We start from the raw sequence: 20,826 nt of genomic DNA on the forward strand, positions 1-20,826 counted from the left end.
ACCAGCTCAGTAAATAATTCAAACGTAATGTTTACGTATATGTGACTGCCACACACATATGAACAGTAACAAAGCAAATTCAGTTTAATATTCTGAAAAACATTGACAACAAAATCGGTGAAAAAAAGAAAAGTAATCCGCTTATGCGAGGGGTGGTGGTGCATAGGCCTATGCTCCTGAAACGACAGAGCAAACACGCTATTAGGGATAATAATTACAATGAGCCATTCATTCAAAATATACAAAATACAATTAGGTTATTAAATACAATAATGACAGGCTTGGTACTCACTTAATGTGAAAAGTGGCATCTCCCATCGGTCAGTATTTGCTTGATATCTGGTTATATGGACGTCACTTTAATCCGCAGGCAGTTCTCAAGTTTTTTTTTGCATCAATTGATTCCTCTCGTGCGTCTTTATCACATTCATTGAGGAAAAGGACGACTCGCATGTATAGAAAGGGAACATTGTGAGCACGGAAGATGTGAGTCTCACAACGGCTTTGCGTTGATGAAACCAGGTAGGATGAACTTTATAGTTCGCTGTCCATTCCTCTTTAAATGCCCTGTTTTCACCGTCAACTTTCCTCTTTACACCTTTGGAGAGTGACATGATGTTTCTCTTGCTAGTTAGCAGGTTAAATGTTTAGCTAACTTCACCCGACACGCAAACAACCAATCCAATAATAATGTGACCTTGTCTGGGAGGAGGGGGGAATCATTCAGAATGAAAGTATGTTAAATAATTATTAGAATAAGCTAGGCTGCGCTACATCGTCAGTCCACACATTTATTATTCAAAACTATGGAAAAGGGTGAAACTACATTTCAACGTTGTTGAGAATCACAACACAAACTTGCTAGTCAAGCCAAAATACTGCAATGTAATGGATTGGACTGCTACCTAGTTAACTACAACACTACTTTACATTGTTACCTAGTTAACTACAACACTACTTTACATTGTTACCTAGTTAACTACAACACTACTTTACATTGTTACCTAGTTAACTACAACACTACTTTACATTGTTACCTAGTTAACTACAACACTACTTTACATTGTTACCTAGTTAACTAGAACACTACTTTACATTGTTACCTAGTTAACTAGAACACTACTTTACATTGTTACCTAGTTAACTACAACACTACTTTACATTGTTACCTAGTTAACTACAACACTACTTTACATTGTTACCTAGTTAACTACAACACTACTTTACATTGTTACCTAGTTAACTAGAACACTACTTTACATTGTTACCTAGTTAACTACACTACTTTACATTGTTACCTAGTTAACTACAACACTACTTTACATTGTTAGCAGGCTCACAAAACAAGCTGTGTTAGTTGACTAGCGATGTGTACATTTTTCGAAAGAAAAGTCAAAGCATTAGAACGTGTCACATTTTTTAACAATCAATTACTTATGAATGAATGAATGAATGAATGAATGGAATGAATGAATGGTCTTTATTGTCATTGCTACAGTACAGGTACCAAACAACGAAATTTAGGAGGGGTGGCTCCCCTGGTGTTAGGAAAGGGAAAAAAAAAAAAAAAAAAAAAAAGTTCGGGCCCGCCATCTAGTGGCTCAAAAATGTTTTGGCCCGAGGCCAAACCTAATTGCCGACCCCTGCACTATACTATACTGTACAGATAGACGACTAGGGTTGTCATATTGCACATAGTGTTATTGCACATTTATTTAAAGTGTCGCAGTTTGCATATGGACAATTTCAGGTGAGTAGCTAATTTTTATAGCCATTCCCTGACTTATGAAGCTCAACACACTTTTCCTTCATTTGATTTGTGTGTTCTCTTATCTTTCCCATGTTGATGTATGAATATGGGAATGTGGCCTCTGTGTCACCTCATATTTATACCCCAGTGAAACAGGAAGTCATGGATTACTGCTGGAAAGTTCCTAAATACTTTGATCAACTTAAAAAAGACTTAGACTTTCTCTCAAAACTTGCGACATCTGTGTCATTGTGCTGTGTGATAAAACTGCACATTTTAGAGTGGCCTTTTATTGTGACCAGCCTAAGGCACATCTGTGCAATAATCATGCTGTCTAATCAGCATCTGGATATGCCACACCTGTCAGGTGGATGGATTATCTCGGCAAAGAAGTGCTCACTTACACAGATTTAAACAAACTTATGAACACAATTTCAGAGAAATAGGCCTTTTGTGTATATAGAAAAAGGCTTGGGCCTTTGATTTCAGTATATATTACACACACCAGGGTTTCCGTTAGAAAAAATTGCCGCCGGACATCGTGTCCGGGAAGATTTCGATTTACCGGACAAACGTGAGATATTCCGGTCATCATTATTTTTTTTTATTTTTTATTTTTTATTCTTTCCTTTCCTAACACCAGGGGAGCCACCCCTCCTAAATTTCGTTGTTTGGTACCTGTACTGTAGCAATGACAATAAAGTCCATTCATTCATTCATTCATTCATCATATTAAAATATAATATAGCTGTTTGTCGCGGTGATTACTGTTGTGTAGCGGCCTATATATGCCATTTAATGTCTATTTCTCATCCGATACGATTAGATGCGAGCTATATAATATATAATAATATAACATGATTCGCATGCGCGCTATGCCATTATGTCCAGCGCTGAACGGGCGCCTCACTGGGAACTGAACAGACAGCATCGATCAATGAACGGACTCCACATTACGTTAACTGAAGTTTGTTAAATTGTTTGGGATTAATGTGAGTTTTCTATTTTCTCTTTCCAGTTTTACCCTTTTTTTATCAATAAAACAACATCATTTCTATAACCAGAGGGGTATTCCATCAACAGCGCTAAAAGAAAATCCAGGTTTAGTCTATCAAGTCTCGCGAGAGTTCCTAAAAAATATCCGGGCACATTCTGATAAGTCTCGCGAGAGTTATCAAAAATAAGCCAGGATTTTCCTTTAGCGACGTTGATGGAATACCCCCCTGGTCTCGCTGGTTGGGAAGGCATTTCGTTTAGCTGCCTGTCAAATCATACTTAATCGGACTCAGGAGTCATACGGGTCTGTATGTCGTCCTGAAGACCGGCTGTTAGATCATATCGCTGAAGTTTGTCTCCATCTTAGTGTAAATGTTGTCCGTTTCGTTTGTTATCCTTGTTATTGTGCGATAAAGTTAAGGCGCTCCGCTTCGGGCCACCGTTTTCGGCTGAGCACCAAACACACACACACTCATACACACACGGCACTGCCCGAGAGAGAGGGACCCGCCCCCTTTGGTTGGCCTATAGGCTGGCTGGAGGGGGCGGGTCCTTCTCTCTCGGGCAGTGTTGTGTGTGTGTTTGGTGCTCAGCTGAAGATGGTGGCCCGAAGCCAATTTGAATACGATTCGCTAAAGTTCACATTCTGATTCCTTCTATTTTAAAAAAGACGAATATATTATATTAAATTGTGCTTAGAGTGAATTATTTTCACCGGACATTATGTCCGACGAGTTTTCAATTTGTCGGACTTCAACAAATTTTACCGGACAAAGACCGGTAATTACCGGTTAACGGAAACCCTGACACACACACACACTTTTTGCCCAGAGTAAGTAAAGGGACAGCGAAGCATGTTTTCTTATTTCAGCTGTACACTCCAAAAGTTTGTATTTTAAAGGTCCCATATTGTGAAAAACTTTTTCAGTGCTTGTGCTATACATTTGGGTCTCTGATGACCCTACTAATACACAAACTGAAATAAAAATAAAGGTCAGTTTTTTTGTGGACCGCATATTTCAGAAAACATGCGATTCAACAAGCCATTCAGATTTGCCTCTCGGCCTTACACGTAACGGATCGCCCCCCACGGTTCGGCACGCATGTGTACCGCGGATCAATTGCAAAATGTAACCAAGTAATAATATTACTTAATATTACTTAATATCCCTTGTAAATCACAATGTAGAGTTGCCATGAAAAGATAGACGCGACAGTAGCGTGCTTTGTTTTACTCTGAAGCGCAATGATAGGTTGATAATGGAAGAAAAAAATCCAGAACAAATTCGCTCTGGAATCTGATCAGCATTCATGGAACGCCTCTTGTCCAATCAAATTACTTGGTCCCTTTATGACGTCGGACCCAGTGTGCTCTCCGGCGCTCTCAGAGCAAATTTACGAACGCAGCCCGTCATGGCGAGTGCTGCTAATGTTGGCGACAGAGAAGAACTCGAAATGCCTCCCTCGTCATTTAAATCCCATGTATGGGAGCACTTTGGCTTCTCTGTCAACTATAACAATGACGGACAGTGTCATTGGAAATGTGGTCGATAAAAAAGTTACGGTGTTTAAGCGTTGTGCAACGAGAAAGTCGTACGAGCAGTGTTGACGGGAGGCACGAAAAAGGCAGCTTAACAACTTCTGATAATGTAGCCAATTTTTTCATACCATGTTTAAAGTAAGGTTTCACTTTATTATTTAGTTAAAAGTGGCATAAAACATGTTTATTTGTCTGCTTTAAAGCAGATGTTTGAGTGTAGAATATGTTATGTATGTATAGTGTATATATATATATATATATATATATATATATATATATACATACATAACATATAGGGTTAGTGTGTTTGTTATATATATATATATATATATATATATATACACACACATATATATATACCAGTTTTGACATCTTGAATGTTGTTGGGTTTTACACAGTATAAGTGGTGTTTTTACAGAATTCGAGGAAAAAGCTTTTTATTTTTATTTTTATGTTTTGTGTTGATCTGAAAAATGATCCGATCCGTGACTCAAAAACCGTGACACGATCCGATCCGTGAGTTAGGTGATCCGTTACACCCCTACATCACACAGAGCGTCACAGTGGAGTCGGCACGTATTGACATCCATTGTATTCAATTGGGCGCTATGTTGAACATTCCCCACGCCATATTCATCCATCCGCTACATTCGAACTCTGATCATTTCCAGATAAATGGTTTTGAATTCCTTGTTTTGTGGGGACCACTGGGATATTTGTTTTTTAATTTGTTTCCCCCTGTGTGTTTTTTCGTGTCGCTGCCACACAGTGAATTCACAGAAAACCACTGATGACTTCCTGACCCGTAAAACAGCCTGTTGAGAATGGACTGAAACAGAGGCATTTAGAGGCATGCTAGAATGCCTTTAGATGAAAAAAACTCAATGACATGTTTTGGGGACCGTACATTAACTTGTTAAAGTAGAGATTCTCAGCTTCTGATGGTAGTTGTGTACATATTGCTTTCACTCAAAGAAGTTACCATGGTTACAATGGGACAGACAAAACCTTTTTAGCCTCAAATCAGTCATGACTATTTGATATGATGCGTTTTTGTGTGACTATATGCCAATTTTGTGTGCCTATCAAATATTGCAATACTCATTGTTTAACCTTAAACATACTTTAAGTGTGCCCACTCTCAGTAGTAAACAACATTCTTAGGAGCAGGCATATACCATATCAAGTAACAGTGAGACCAGTTTAACTGTAAGGACATAGGAGCCATACCCAGTCAGTGTTTCCTCCAGGATTTTTCACATTAGTGGCGGGGGGGGTCCTCATTCGCGCGCGCAGCTCAAAACAAAGACGTAATTTCACTTTACCCACGCAATACCCACTTAAACATGTGTGAGGATACGTAACGGCGTTTTGTGACAGAACTTTCACTTTCATTCATAAAATTCACCCCGTCTGTGTTACGAAGCACTTGACTTTTGGACCATTGGGACTGACTATAGCGTCATATACCATCAAAAGGGGGGAGATGCGACATGAAATATGTCAAAATGCAGCACTATCATGCACAGATCAGCCTTATAACCTTATAACATGTAATGTTAGATATAACGTTAGACAGGGAGCACAGATGTATTTTTATGAACGATATGAGGCTGGGAGGGAAAAATCACAGTATAAACACTAGACTACACCACTGAAGTAGGCCTACATGAGAGTACACGCACAAAACCGGCTAACATTACTTATTAACTGTTTACACAAGTAAAATCACAGTGTGACAGTCAGATGGAGCATTCGGTAAACAACCAACAGCAAGGTAATGCTATCAGTTGAGTTAAAGAAAACCAACTCTTACCTTTGATGACACCAACATGAGCCCTGCTTACCCGTACCTCCGCCGTTCTGTTCGTGATGATTTGAGAGGCAATAGATTATTTTTGCACCGCGCATATTGCCCTGTAATTAGACCACGCGACCACAGCTCCGTTGTGTCTCTTATTGTCCAAATGTTCCCTGAATTTTAGCTGCATGTTTTTCCAGCATGGAATCCGTTGTCAATAAAAATTCGACTCCCCTTCTTTCCCCCTGCCAATACTGTGTCGTTTGTGACATTTACCAACGTTTATGCTATCAATAGTTCGAAGCTAGCGTTAGATGCGAGGCTGCTCGGGAACATTATTTGTTTCACAAAATAGGCTGATTTAGTTGACCATGAACTAGACTACATTACGAATGTTCATTTAAAATACTCTATACTGAGCACTGGTATAAGAACATGAACCAGAGAACAACAGTAAATGCAATAACCCACAGTCGTCGCTGATGATGTTGCATTTTCGATTAGGATACGGGATTAAAGGCACCGGCGACGGGCGAAGAGAGAAATCCGTTTACCGGCTTTTTACACGCACATGAGTTGTTGTAAGACACATAAATGTTTCATTTCCACGGCAAAACAAACAATACACAACGAGGGTTTAGTACTACCACCGCATGATACAGCTGCATGTCATAAACTCGTGTAGAACAGCTGGGGAGTCTGAATATGTTTTCAACAAGGCAACAACTCTGCTTCTCACTCCATTGAGCTACGACTGCTAAGCTAACTAGCTAGATGAGTGTAAGGTTGAGTTCGTAAAGTCGCTCTGAGAGCGCTGGAGCGCACACTGGGCCCGACGTCATAGAGACACCGAGTCATTTGATTGGACGAGAGGCATTCCACGAGTGCTGATCGGATTTCCTGAGTGAATTTACGAACGCAGCCAGTTTTGAAAGCGCGTCGCCTCGCGCCGCGCGCCTGTTGAGAGATTCAGTCTCGATTGCAGTGCGAACACAAACGACGAGGTTAATTGCAACATTGTGGCAATGGTGGCAGAGGAAATTCTTTGGTGGCGGCCCGCCACGAATAAATGCATATAGAGGAAACACTGCCAGTGGTCAGCAGGGTAGAACAGCATGAACACAGGAATAGAGCCATGTATGGGAACTAATGTCAGTATTGTAAGTTACGAGGTCAAGCTATTCCCTCTCTGAGAACAAGTATATAAGCTGTAACAAACATCAGTACTTTGCTCGGCACCAGCCGTAGCCAAGCTCGGCATCCCTTATGTCGCAGCCAAGCTCGACATCTCCTATGTCGTAGCCATGCTTGAAGCTTGGACTTAACAGAGCATGCTGCCTTGGAAACATCTGTACAAGACAATGCAACCCAGATCTGCCTAATACAATGATTACAATTAAACCTTCTCTCTGAGTCATCAATATATCATTTCCGGCCACCTGACCAAGAAAGATCTCCATATATCACTATTCAAGAAAACAAGCAAATGTCTTTGTTACATGACTGTATAACAAGCAAAGGAGTTTAGAAGTTCAGTGTGCAGTATTTATTAAGTTTGGTTGTGAAGATGAGAGCTAGCATAGAAGATTGGTCAGCTAGCTAGCTGGTTTAGCTAGTCACATTTAATACCAAACGAAACGGGTGGCCATCATACTTCTGTGTATACAGAACAGTGCATAGAAGTTCCTCTACTAGTGGCCAGTTACTATAAAAGTCAACGGGATAGTTTGTAAAGTATGTTGTAATGCCACTGAAAGCAATGGGCAGAGAGTTGATTTTCTGGTTTGATGGTACTATTTGTTTATCCTGCCCGTTCGTCACTTTGATTGACTTCTTGGTCCAAATAATTGCTATTATACGCCCCCCGAAATCCCCGGTAAAAATGCCCCCAAACCCACTCGAAACTAGCAGTTTGATAACTAATTATAGGTATTTAGTGATCCTAAAACTGCTGTTTTCGATTGTAAGTCGCTTTGTTGTTATCGATTGTAAGTCACTTTGGAATAACAAAAATGGAATGTACTGTAAATGTTTGTTATATTGAGTGGGCTCTTCACATTACTTTTGTAATATGCAAAAAAAAAAAAAAAAAAAAAGACACGTTTTCATGATTTGAGAGGATTGAGAATTGCAGAGTGGCGGCCCAAATCACCAGTCTGTGTCACATATTTCCATGAATGCAGAAAGTCTTAAAAATCAAGATTTATTACAGATAGCTCATGCGAAGCGGATGTGCTAGAATGATGATACTTGACGTAAAAGAATGTATGTCAGCTAAGATACATAAAAATGACTCAGGCCTTTAATTCAACTGTCTTATGCCATTTTAACCCAAAATATAAGGTGGTTTTACGCCAATGTGTTAAAACAGGAATGTAGAGAAACACTGTACAGCTTCAACATATGTTTCCCATCCTGCTGCCACAGACTGTCGGTCTTTGTATTAAGAGTTCTGTGTGAATTCTATTATATTATGTAACATTGTTTTTCAAACTCCATCCTTCATCTTTATGTGGCCGGCTAATGTTTAGTTGTTTTTTGAATGTGTGTTGCTCCTGCAGTGAAGGAGAAGGGTGAGGCCAAGCCCAGGCAGCACACCATAGACCTAAGCCAGATGGCAGTGCCCATTCAGATGTCCCAGGAGAAGAAGCAGGTGTCCCAGGTTCCCGGGCCCTCAGCCTCAGAGCCTGAGCTGGCCGCTGAGTACGTCACAGCTGGTAGGTGCCTGGGCTTCATCAGCCATGACATGGACTCTGAACAGACTGCTTGCAAAGTGAAAGTGAGAGAGGTTGTTTTCTGAGTGGTAGCGTTTTCTGTTATACATTTTTACTGTTTATGCGCACAGGTTGAATCGAAAAGTGCAGAAAGCAAGCATGAACTAGCAAGGTTTTGCTTTCAATATTTACCTCCTCAAATCCCCCAGACTGGAAATTCCACAAAAAAAGTAACATATTATTCAGAATGACACAATTTTATAATTATTTACCATGAGTGAGATACTCTATAGCATTAGCATTTGAATCAGCCAATTATTCTACATAAGAGTCACCCGTGAGTTACAGCACATTCCTTTTCAGTGACGATTTCCAACTGGGTTTCGACCAGAAGAATGTCTTCTGTTCACTTTGATCATGCCTTAAAAAAAACGTCGGAAATGTTGGGGCCACTAGTCTGAGAAATATCTATCCCTGTGTGTGATCACGTTGTCTCTCTGCAGGTAAAGCCTTCAGGGCCGCTCCATCCTCTGGAAGCGTGGGGGAGGTGGTCATGTCCTCTAGCCAGCAGCAGGGGGCGCCCTACCAGAGCACCGGCCAGAGCCCCATGGTGGTCAAGTCCATCCCCACCTCCTCTGCTGTCACCATCACACGCATCGTCCAACTGGTGAGACAAAACCCCTCAGCATGAGCTCTAACACACAGCCTGAGCTCTAACACACAGCCTGATGACCTCTAACACACAGCCTGAGCTCTAACACACAGTCTGAGCTCTAACACACAGCCTGAGCTCTAACACACAGCCTGAGCTCTAACACACAGCCTGATGAGCTCTAACACACAGCATGGTGAGCTCTAACACACAGCCTGAGCTCTAACACACAGCCTGATAAGCTCTAACACAGCCTGATGAGCTCTAACACACAGCCTGAGCTCTAACACAGCCTGATGAGCTCTAACACACAGCAAGCAAGCAAATAAAAAAATGTATAGAGTATAATCAACATTCTAATCAACATTATTTACTGCCCATACATCCACCTGTCATCAGCAGTGGAGGTAGAAATCGGAGGTTCATTGTAATGCGTGGAATGAGGAATGGTATCAAACACATGGGATTCTATTCCATGCATTACAATGAGCCTGTCCTCTGAATTCTACCTCCACCAGCCTCCCCTCATCCACATGTCATATGCATCTGTATGGAACCACTCCTTAGAGGGTGACCACACTAGTCCGTCGTGTCTTTTAAATAAAGGAGGGAGCCGATGATTTCTCTATGGGAGTCATCCGTTGTCATCCATTGAACTCTTGACAGACCGCACTATACCCATCGTCTGTTAATAGACCGCACTATACCCTTCGTCTGTTTAGACGCACTATACCGGGGTGGCCAACCAGTCGGAGACTAAGAGCCCAAAAAAATGGTTGGGGTACCAGAAAGAGCCACATCATACATGCGGGCTCACAAAAGCTCTCACTCTCACACACACACACACACACACACACACACACACACACACACACACACACACACACACGCAATACATTTCCAATAGGCTATGAGACCAGTGTTGTCATTTCAGCCAAGGCCAAGGTATGGCAAGGTACAGAGTGGGGGGGTTGAGGGGGGGATTTTTTGGGCCAAATCAGTTGTGCAATAGTCAATTTTGGTGAGTTGTTTCTATACAATTGACTTATATGACATTAAGGTAATGAATAAAGGAGACAACTACAGTATGTAGGTGGTAATCTACATCTTTCCTAGCAGGCAGACTGGTTCAATCTCCTTAGAAACAAAACATTACAGATTTAGCTATTCTCAACTCTAAATTAACTGCACTGTTAAAACACTAGTATTGTGAGACCTCACCTGTGTCCCTGTACTTGTCTCTGCTGCCCTTTGACCAAAAAAGGTCTTTAGCTATGTCCATTTTCCTTTTTTTCCCTGGCATATTTTTGTTACAGCTCACCTACTTAAAGTGAGACGATTGACAATATCAAAACATGCTTGCACACACATATAACTTACACACTAGTTAGTTTTACTGGCCCCAATTTGGTACAATTATGACTGAAATTATTGAGAATGGAGACATTGTTGACATACGTAAACTAGCTGTTGTAATCTTTAATGTTCGCTAACTAGCTTGTTAGAGTTAGCTTCACAATCGCGGGTGACGTTAGGTCAGTTTTTTCACTAAAATAACATTAGAACATGTTTGACAGAACATGACATGAACTTGTTCATTAATATATTACATTTGAACCAACAGTATTATGGCGTTGATCCAGTTTGTTTAACCCACCTGAATGAACGAGAATCATGGACAAGATTTTAACGTTAACGTTACTTGTGGCAACCGATGTCCCACTCCACCAGTGTTGCCAGATTGGGCTACTTTTGTTCACACTGGACGGGTGAATGTGGCAGCTTTTAGACTGGTTGGGCTGGAAATTGTCAAATCCCGTCTGGCAACCCTGCGCTCCACTACAGCGCCTGGCTGGTGGGGTGAGATGGAGCTGGGAGGATTTTGAGTTACCGTTGTGTGGAGTGGATAAAATCACCAAAATGACACAACGTGATTCAGATGAAATTTTCTGGGGATTTTTTGAATTTTTGAATCCAGGTATGGCGAGTGCCATAGATTGCCATACCAAAACAATGTCTATCGAGACACAGAGAGTGAGCCACGCACTTTTAATGAATGGATTAAAGAGCCGCACACAGACAGGCAAAGAGCCACATGCGGGTTGGCCACCCCTGCACTATACCCATCGTCTGTTTAGACGCACTATACCCATCGTCTGTTTAGCCAATTAAAAACAAGGAGGTGGTTGTGCCCCTCTTGTTTACTTCCAATATTCCACAGATCAAATGTGTATATTATATACTGTATATGTTTACATCCAGCACTTTAGACACACTCATTCATTGGTGTCTATGGTGTGTCATGTCTAGGGTTGGGTATCGTTTGGGTTTTATCCGATACTGGTGCCAAACCAATACTTTTAAAACGGTACAGAAATCGATACTTTTGATACTTCAGTATATATATGTTACGGTACATGTGGGAACACGGTACATGTGGGAAAACTAGGGTTAGGGTTAGGTGCTAGGGTGCTACGGTTAGGGTTAGGGTTAGGCTTAGGGTTAGGCTTAGGGTTAGGGTTAGACATGCCAGCATGTACCAAGTCGACGTAGCACCTAACCCTAACCCCCGTATTCCCACATTACACAGTACCGTAACATATATAGGCTATAATAAAGACAACATTAAACAGCTTTTTACTTTTTTTATTGCTGAAGCACAATATATATTACAGTTAAATATACACTTGTGGTGACTAGACACCCACTGAGTGATCAGGGCGAATTCACTACATTACCCAGGTGCCTTAGCAGGGTGATGAGGTGTATTTAAGGCGACCAGGAAGTGTGAATGAGGAAGTGAATGCAGAGTGTGCAATAAACACAGCTCTTGTTTACACATTAACCATGTGCTCCTAGTCCTTCTTCATATCCCTCAAACCAACAACTACATTGGTGACCCTGACAAGTGAGTTTTTTGGACGTTTTTCTGAAACTTTTTTGAACATGGCTAATGCAGTTGCTCTCAAATTGCCTGAGTTTTGGGAGCAAAATGTTAGTGCTTGGTTTGTGCAAGCTGAAGCTCAGTTTGCCATCAGGGATATAACTGCAGAAGACACAAAGTATTACTATGTGGTGGCATCTCTGAAGGGTTCAACTGCCGCACGGGTGATAAACCTGATAGAAAACCCACCAGCCAGGGACAAATATACCACTCTTAAAGGGCACCTGAAAGGAATTTTTGGATTGTCAGAACCAGAAAGAGCCCGGCAGCTCCTATCTCTCCCTGGGCTTGGAGACTCAAAGCCCTCTGAGTTAATGGACCATATGCTGGCTCTGCTTGGCAATCATCAACCATGTTTCCTTTTTAAAGAGCTTGTTTATGGCCAGGCCCTTAGAGTACCGGGTGATTTTTTCCCCTCTGTTAACGTTCCCTGGTCTGCACCAGAACAACTTCGTAATCTATGGGACAAGGCAAGTGCCTTTATGCCGACCCCTACTTCAAATCACAGCCTGCCACGTATCCATGTCCCTCTGGATCTCCAATCAGCAAGATATGTGTTCATCCGCCACGACGCACATAGGAACCCTCTACAGCCGCCTTACGATGGCCCCTACAGAGTTGTGGAGACAGGCGACAAGACCTTTATCATTGACATAGGGGGAAGTATGGAGCATATCTCAGTGGACCGCCTGAAGACAGCTCATCTAGATGGAGAACGGGCTGTGGAGGTGGCCCGTCCACCACGTCGTGGCCGCCCTCCTACAAGCACAACAAAAAAACCTCCCAGTGGTTCCGGGCCAGGCTGTCAGCAGCCAAGAGATTTCCGTCCAGCCCAAGTTCCGGAGTCCCGTAATCGCTTTGGACGAGTCCTCCGAGCTCCGGCACGTTATGGGAAGTCAGTGTTTGTGAATTCTGGGGGGGACCTGTGTGGTGACTAGACACCCACTGAGTGATCAGGGCGAATTCACTACATTACCCAGGTGCCTTAGCAGGGTGATGAGGTGTATTTAAGGCGACCAGGAAGTGTGAATGAGGAAGTGAATGCAGAGTGTGCAATAAACACAGCTCTTGTTTACACATTAACCATGTGCTCCTAGTCCTTCTTCATATCCCTCAAACCAACAACTACACACTCAAATAAAAATAAATGTAAATAAAACTCCTAACACACAACTACACATAATTAGATGATCACACAGCCCCAAACATGGGCGATGGCACGTAACGTCCGTTTCGGAGCACCAGGGGGCGAGAGAGAGGTACTGAAATCTCGTTGCAATTCGGTCCGGTAGGTACCGGATGTATAGGTAGCAGTACCATATTGGTACTACACAGCCCCAAACACAAACACTTCCGGTACCATAATGGTTTTCGGTACCCAACCCTAGTCATGTCATTCATGGGTGTGTATGGTGTGTCATGTCATTCATGGGTGTGTATGCGTGTGTTACAGGCTGCTGAGGCCCAGGTGCTCCACAGTAAGCAGTCTGAGGAGCCCATGGAAGAGGGGGAGCTGGACGGGGACACCCTGGACCCCCAGACAGGCCTGTTCTACCGCTCCTGCCTCCCCCCCGCGGCCCCGCCCCCTGCCCCACAGCAGCACTTGACAAGCCCCACGCACACACCCCCCCAGACCCCGTCCCAGACCCAGCCTGAGCCCCAGCCCCAGTCTGAGCAGAGCAGACACATCCCCCACTCCACCCAACCACCACCACCACCACCCCCGCAGCTGCAGAGCAAGCCCCAGCCCCAGCCTCCCTCCTCCACCACCACCCCCTCCCTGGCTAAGAAGCCTCCCCAGTTCCAGGAGCAGTCCCAGCCCAAGCCTCACGCCGCAGGGCAGCTTCTGAAGGAGAGGCCCTCCTCTGTCCTGGGCTCCTCGGGGGCCCAGCCCCTGGCCCCTGGTGCTCCTGGGAAGCCCACCCTCCTCACTCCTCAACTCCCCAAGCTGCAGCAGGCCCCGACCTCCCACCACCGGCCCATCCACACCCAGCTGTCCCAGCCCCCGCCACTGCAGGCCCACCACCCCGTGGGCTCAGAGAAGCCCCCCACCACCAGCCAGGTAAGCCCCCTCTACTGTGTATTACCAAATACTGCCGTTGCTCATGCCATATTTTTGTACATACTTCTTTTTTGATATAGCCTTTATTCATACTGTTTTATATACTATATACAGTTAGGTCCAAATATATTTGGACACAGACAGAATTTGTGTTATTTTAACTGTTTACCAAAACATCTTGAAGTTACAGTTATATAATGAATATGGGCTTAAAGTGCAGACTCTCAGCTTTAGGGTAAGGTATTCACATCCAAATTGAAGGAAGGGTTTAGGAATTACAGCTCTTTAATATGTAGCTCCCTCTTTTTCAAGGGACCAAAAGTAATTGGACAATTAACTCAAAAGCTGTTTCATGGGCCAGTGTGGGCTATTCCTTCATTATTTCTTTATCAATTAAGCAGGTAAAAGGTCTGAGTTGATTCCAATGGAAGCATTTGGAAGCTGGTGCTGTATACGCACAACATGCAGTCAACTGAGTTCTCAATGCAAGTGAAAAAGGCCATCCTTAGGCTGCAAAAACAAAAACAAAATCCATCAGAGAGATAGCGGGAACATTAATAGTGGCCAAATTAACTGTTTGGTACATTCTGAGAAAATAAGAACGCACTGGTGAGCTCGGCACCACAAAAAGGTCTGGACGTCCATGGAAGACAAGAGTGGTGGATGATCACAGGATCCTTTACATGGTAAAGAAAAACCCCTTCACAACATCCAGCCAAGTGAAGAACAGTCTCCAGGAGGTAGACATATCATTATCCAAGTGTACCATAAAGGGAAGACTACAAAAATACAGAGGGTTCACCACAAGGTGCAAGCCATTCATAAGCCTCAAAAATAGAAAGGCCAGATTAGACTTTGACAAAAAACATCTAAAAAAGCCAGCCCTGTTCTGGAACAGCATTCTTTGGACAGATGAAACTAAGATCAACCTGTACCAGACTGATGGGAAGAAAAAAGTATGGAGAAGGCTTGGAACGGCTCATGATCCGACGCATACCACATCATCTGTAAAAAAAAAACGTGGAGGCAGTGTGATGACATGGGCTTGCATGGCATCCAATGGCACTGGGTCACTAGTGTTTATTGATGATGTGACAGAAGATTCTGACAAATATAGCAAAGTTGGTGCTTCAAATACAGATGGACAATGACCCAAAACATACTGCGTAAGCAACCCAGGCGTTTTTTAAGGCAAATAAGTGGAATATTCTCCAATGTCAATCACCTGATCTCAACCCAATCAAGCATGCATTTTTCTTGCTGAAGACAAAACTAAAGGCACAAAGACCCACAAACAAACAACAACTGAAGACTGCTGCAGTAAAGGCCTGGCAAAGCATCACAAAGGAGGAAACCCAGCATTTGGTGATGTCCATGTGTTCCAGACTTCAGGCAGTCATTGCCTGCAAAGGATTCTCGACAAAGTATTAAAAATGATGAATATGGATTCTCGACAAAGTATTAAAAATGATGAATATTTATGATTATGTTAATTTGTCCAATTACTTTTGAGCTCCTGAAAATAGGGGACTGTGGAAGTTGTAACAATGAGACGACAGACGTAGGCTGGAGTCGAGGTTGTTTACTTCTCCTCACTTTTAGATACATCAAAACATACACTCAGTAAGTAACAACCGTAACCATAGTAACAATACTAGTATATCCCGGAACCGGAAACCATAGCCCCTTTAACACCCACTCTTAAAGGTACAAGCTCTCCTTGGTGAATGTCTCTCCTATTGACTTAATGTGAATCACCAGTAGGGCTGCCACAAACGATTATTTTCATAGTCGACTAGTCACCGATTATTTTAACGATTAGTCGACTAATCGGATCATAAATGACAGCTTATCGCACAATTACTCAATCGCTCTTATTTAGCTATCATCTTCTAAATCAGCTTCTAAATTTAGTTTGAAGTTGTTAGTTGTTGTTGTAGGCATGTGCTAACTAAAAATAAAGACAATTAAAATGATTGTTCACTCAAAAATAGATATTTTAATGAACTTTGCAGATTTATTTCTGGCATCACTTGCATGTAATGTAATGTAAAGAGTAGTAGAGGGTGCAAACTGCTGAGTAAAATGAGGTAGGCTAGGCACTAGGCAACCAAAAGAATACAAAAACAAAAATAAATACTTGTACAGAGTACAAAAGTTTTGCTTTGCTTCACTCATCTCATAGTAGAACGCGCCTTCTTAGCACTGTAACGTTAAGACAACATTTTTAGCTATTTGATAAGTATCGCTTTGATGACAACGTAAAATAATGTAAGAAGGCTTTTAACGTAACGATATCGTTAGCCAATAACAAGCTAACTAGCTTACCGAGACGAGCCATCGTCTTCCTCGTCATCTGCCACAACGTGCTTCCTTTTTAGATGCTTGCGCATCATAGACGTGCTGCCATGATAAGCGAGTTCAGCTTTGCAAATGTTACATTTTACATTCTTTTTTTCAACGTTGTGGTTGAAATGCTCCCACACTTTAGAGGTACGAGGACAGGAAGACATTTCTCTGTTTGTTTTTCCGGGGAAGTCACGTGTGCCCCGGATGACCGACACTGCGCATGTACATCAAAGACACTGGGAGACGCTAGCCAGTGGCAGCTTCAGGGAAGAAAAACGAATGCTTATCGAATGAAATGAATGGTCTTTATTGTCATTGATATAGTACAGGTACCAAACAACGAAATTTGGGAGGGGGGGGCTCCCCTGGTGCTAGGCAAAAAAAATAATAAAATAAATATACGCTTATTTCAGCTCCAAAAAAACATGCGACTATGGCGATTACCAAATATGTCGGCGACGATTTTGGTAGTCGACGTCGTCGTGACTAGTCGACTAATCGTGGCAGCCTTACCACACAGGCCCCCTCAGAATTCACCAACCATTAGATAACCACAAGATAACCATCAACAGTCCAACTGAACAGGCAATCAATGAACAGTACTACAGAACAGTACACACAGTTAACGTGGCGGGGGGCGGATCACACGGCCGAAACGGCTGCGCTTTGCAGGAGGGGGATTAAGGGTGAGAACTGGGACTGGAGCAGGGACAGGGGCCACGGAAGGGACTGGGGCAGGGACAGAGGTCGGGGCAGGGGGCCGCCCCCGCCGTGGGGGTGGGGCCAACTGAACTGGCTCGTCAATGTTCAAGTGAGCAGGCTTGAGACGGTCTATAGCGACCCGCTCTGACCTGCCCCCCATGTCCACCACAAAGTGCTTAGCGCCCGCCTCCAGGACACGGAAGGGCCCGTCGTAGGGGGGCCGCAGCGGAGCCCGATGGCTGTCATGTCGGATGAAGACGTACTTGGCCGATGGCAGGTCCCTGGGGACGTAGGACTGGGGGAGGCAGTGGCGTGATGTCGGAATGGGAACGAGGTCATCCACAATGCCCCGAGACACAGTTCTATGAGAGGCGTCCGACCAGGGAGCTGTAGCATCTGGAAGAAACTCCCCAGGGACCCGCAGTGGCTGGCCATACACCAGCTCGGCGGACGAGGCCTGGAGGTCCTCTTTGGGGGCAGAGCGAAGACCGAGCATGACCCACGGGAGGCGGTCCACCCAGCCACTGTCCATAAGGCTGGCCCGAAGAGCGGCCTTCATGTCCCGATGGAACCGCTCACAAAGTCCATTGCCCTGCGGGTGGTACGCCGTAGTGCGGTGGATCTTCACCCCCAGGTGCTCAGCAACCGTAGCCCAGAGCTCCGAGGTGAACTGGGGGCCCCTGTCGCTTGTGATGTCACCTGGTGTGCCAAAGTGGACCACCCAGCACCCAATGAACGCCCGGGCCACCTCTGCTGCCGTAGTAGAGGCCAGGGGAACAGCTTCTGGCCACCTGGTGGTCCGGTCCGCCATGGTGAGGAGGTAGGTATATCCGTGAGACGGGGGCAGGGGGCCCACCAGGTCCACATGCACGTGGTCAAAACGCCTCTCTGGCACCACAAACGGTGCCAAAGGGGCTTTGGTATGGCGGTTAGGGCTGTTACGATTAGTCGACGTCATCGACTACGTCAATACGTCGGTTTGCGTAATATGCGTCGGTTAGTCGTAAATAAACAAAATGGCTGCGACCAGTGCAAACACGGAGGCAGAGCCGGCGGCTAAAAGACTTCGCCCACGATCGTCCAAAGTATGGGAGTACTTTACAAAAAAAGAAACCAATGGCAATGTGGTGGTCTGTAAACTGTGCAAAAATGAAATGGCCTATCACAGCAGTACGACTGCAATGAACGAGCACCTCAAGCGAAAGCATCCTGGAGCTCTTTGTGAAGACAGCCGCAAGATAGCACCACCGTAAGTCACCGTTGTATTTCTGTTCACTTTTCCGGCCGTGTATGAGTGAAAAATGGATAGCTACTAGCTAATGTTACACAAGCAATGTAGCTCACCACAGTTTGTATGTCTTGTCTTCTGGTGTTAGTAACGTTAGCTATGTAGCTGGCTAGCTACTGTAGCCTATTGTCATTGTGGTGCTCGCACCTACTGTACGTTATCTAGCTCGTAGCTCGCATGCTACGTTAGCATAAATTTAGCTAATCATAACATAGCAGCGAGAGTAACGTTAGCTAGCTATGTAGCTACTAGCTAGCTATGTGTTGTGGTGATGGACAGACTTCTAAATGGCCATGTTGGCATTCAAGTTGGCTAAACATAGCAGTGAGGTGGAAATTAAGGGGCCTACACATGATAATAAATGTTTTATTTATTTTTATTTTTATCGAACAGTCCAAAAAATATCGGTAAATTAGTCGTTAGACTAATCGACTAACCGAAAAAATAATCGCTAGATTAATCGTTAGAAAAATAGTCGTTTGGGACAGCCCTAATGGCGGTGCACCTTAGCGCGCTGACATGCCACACACGAGCCAGCCCAGGTTCTAACGTCCCTCCGGAGGCCAGGCCAAACAAACTTAATCCCCACCAACTTAGCCGAGGCTTTCACCCCGGGTGGGAAAGGCCGTGGATGGTGTCGAAAACCCTGCGCCGCCAGGCAGCCGGCACCATAGGGCGTGGTTGGCCGGTGGAGACGTTGCAGAGGAGAGTGGCTTTGGCTGCGTCGAACACCACGTCCTCCAGCTGCAGTGCAGTAGGAGCGACCCGGTAGGCCTGAATGTCAGAGTCTGCGGCTTGGTCCGCCGCCATGGCGGCATAGTCGAGTCCCAAGTGAACAGGCCCGACAACCGCCCGTGAGAGGCAGTCGTCGACGAAGTTGTCCTTGCCCGCCAAGTGCTGGATGTCCGTGGTGAACTCGGAGATCGCCGAGAGCTGACGCTGCTGACGCCCAGACCATGGCTCCGAGGTCTTGGCCATGGAGAATGTCAGTGGCTTGTGGTCCACGAAGGCGGTGAACTGGCGGCCCTCTAACAGGAATCTAAAGTGTCTGGTGGCAAGGAAAAGACCCAGCAGTTCCCTGTCAAAGGTGCTGTACTTGCGCTCGTTGTCGCGGAGCTGTTTGCTGAAGAAGGCCAGCTGCTAAGGCCGCCCGTTCACCCACTGCTCGCACACTGCCCCCACTGCATAGTCAGAGGCGTCCGTTGTGAGGGTGACCGGGGCCGTGGGAGACGGGTGCGCCAGTAGAGCAGCGTTGGCCAGCGCGTTCTTAGCAGCCCCGAAGGCCTTGTCCATCTCCGGGGACCAGTCCAACACGTCCTTGGGCCCTTTTCCCCGCAGGGTCTCGTACAAGGGACGCATGAGGTGGGCGGCATGGGGAATAAAACGGTTGTAAAAATTCACCATGCCCAGGAACTCTTGTAGAGACCGTACCGTGCGGGGACGGGGGAAACTGGTGATGGCCTCCACCCTGGCGGGAAGAGGGGCGGCTCCCTGCGGAGCGACATGGTGTCCAAGGAAGGTGATGGATGACTGCCCGAACTGGCACTTGGCTGGGTTTACAATGAGGCCGTGGGCCCTGAGCCGCTCAAACAACTGCCGGAGGTGTGTCATGTGCTCCTCAAAGGACGCACTGGCCACCAGAATGCCATCCAGGTAGACAAACATGAATGGCATGTCTCGGAGCACAGAGTCCATCAGGCGCTGAAACATCTGCGCCGCCCCTTTGAGGCCAAAAGGCATTCGCAGAAACTCAAAAAGTCCAAAAGCCGTCTTTGGCACATCCTGCGGATGGACCAGCACCTGGTGGTACCCGTGCACCAGGTCCACCTTGGAAAAGATGACGGCCCCCGCCAGGTGGGCAGAGAAGTCCTGTATGGTACCGGTCGGGGGTTGTGGCGTTATTCAGGCGACGGAAATCGCCGCATGGGCGCCAACCCCCGTCGGCCTTAGTCACCATGTGTAGGGGGGAAGCCCACTGGCTGTTGTCGCTCCATGGTCGAAAACTCCCCTCTGGCGATTGTAAGCTTG

The 20,826-nt window shown here is 44.9% G+C and overlaps 1 protein-coding gene across 1 annotated transcript in view; it reads left to right on the forward strand.

Moving 5' to 3' along the window:
- The window catches only part of emsy (EMSY transcriptional repressor, BRCA2 interacting), a gene marked incomplete at its 5' end in the record, with an annotated part of 95,300 nt that overhangs the window by 69,098 nt on the left and 5,376 nt on the right, over positions 1–20,826 (forward strand). Inside the window, 3 exons of the mRNA XM_080528247.1 lie at positions 8,649–8,804; positions 9,305–9,468; positions 13,851–14,459. Of these exons, the coding sequence (XP_080384373.1) occupies positions 8,649–8,804; positions 9,305–9,468; positions 13,851–14,459 (929 nt within the window). The remainder of the gene's footprint in view (positions 1–8,648; positions 8,805–9,304; positions 9,469–13,850; positions 14,460–20,826) is intronic.

The sequence above is a fragment of the Nansenia antarctica genome (genome assembly GCF_963989245.1).
Source record: "Nansenia antarctica genome assembly, chromosome: 4".
Taxonomy (NCBI): Eukaryota; Metazoa; Chordata; class Actinopteri; order Argentiniformes; family Microstomatidae; genus Nansenia; species Nansenia antarctica.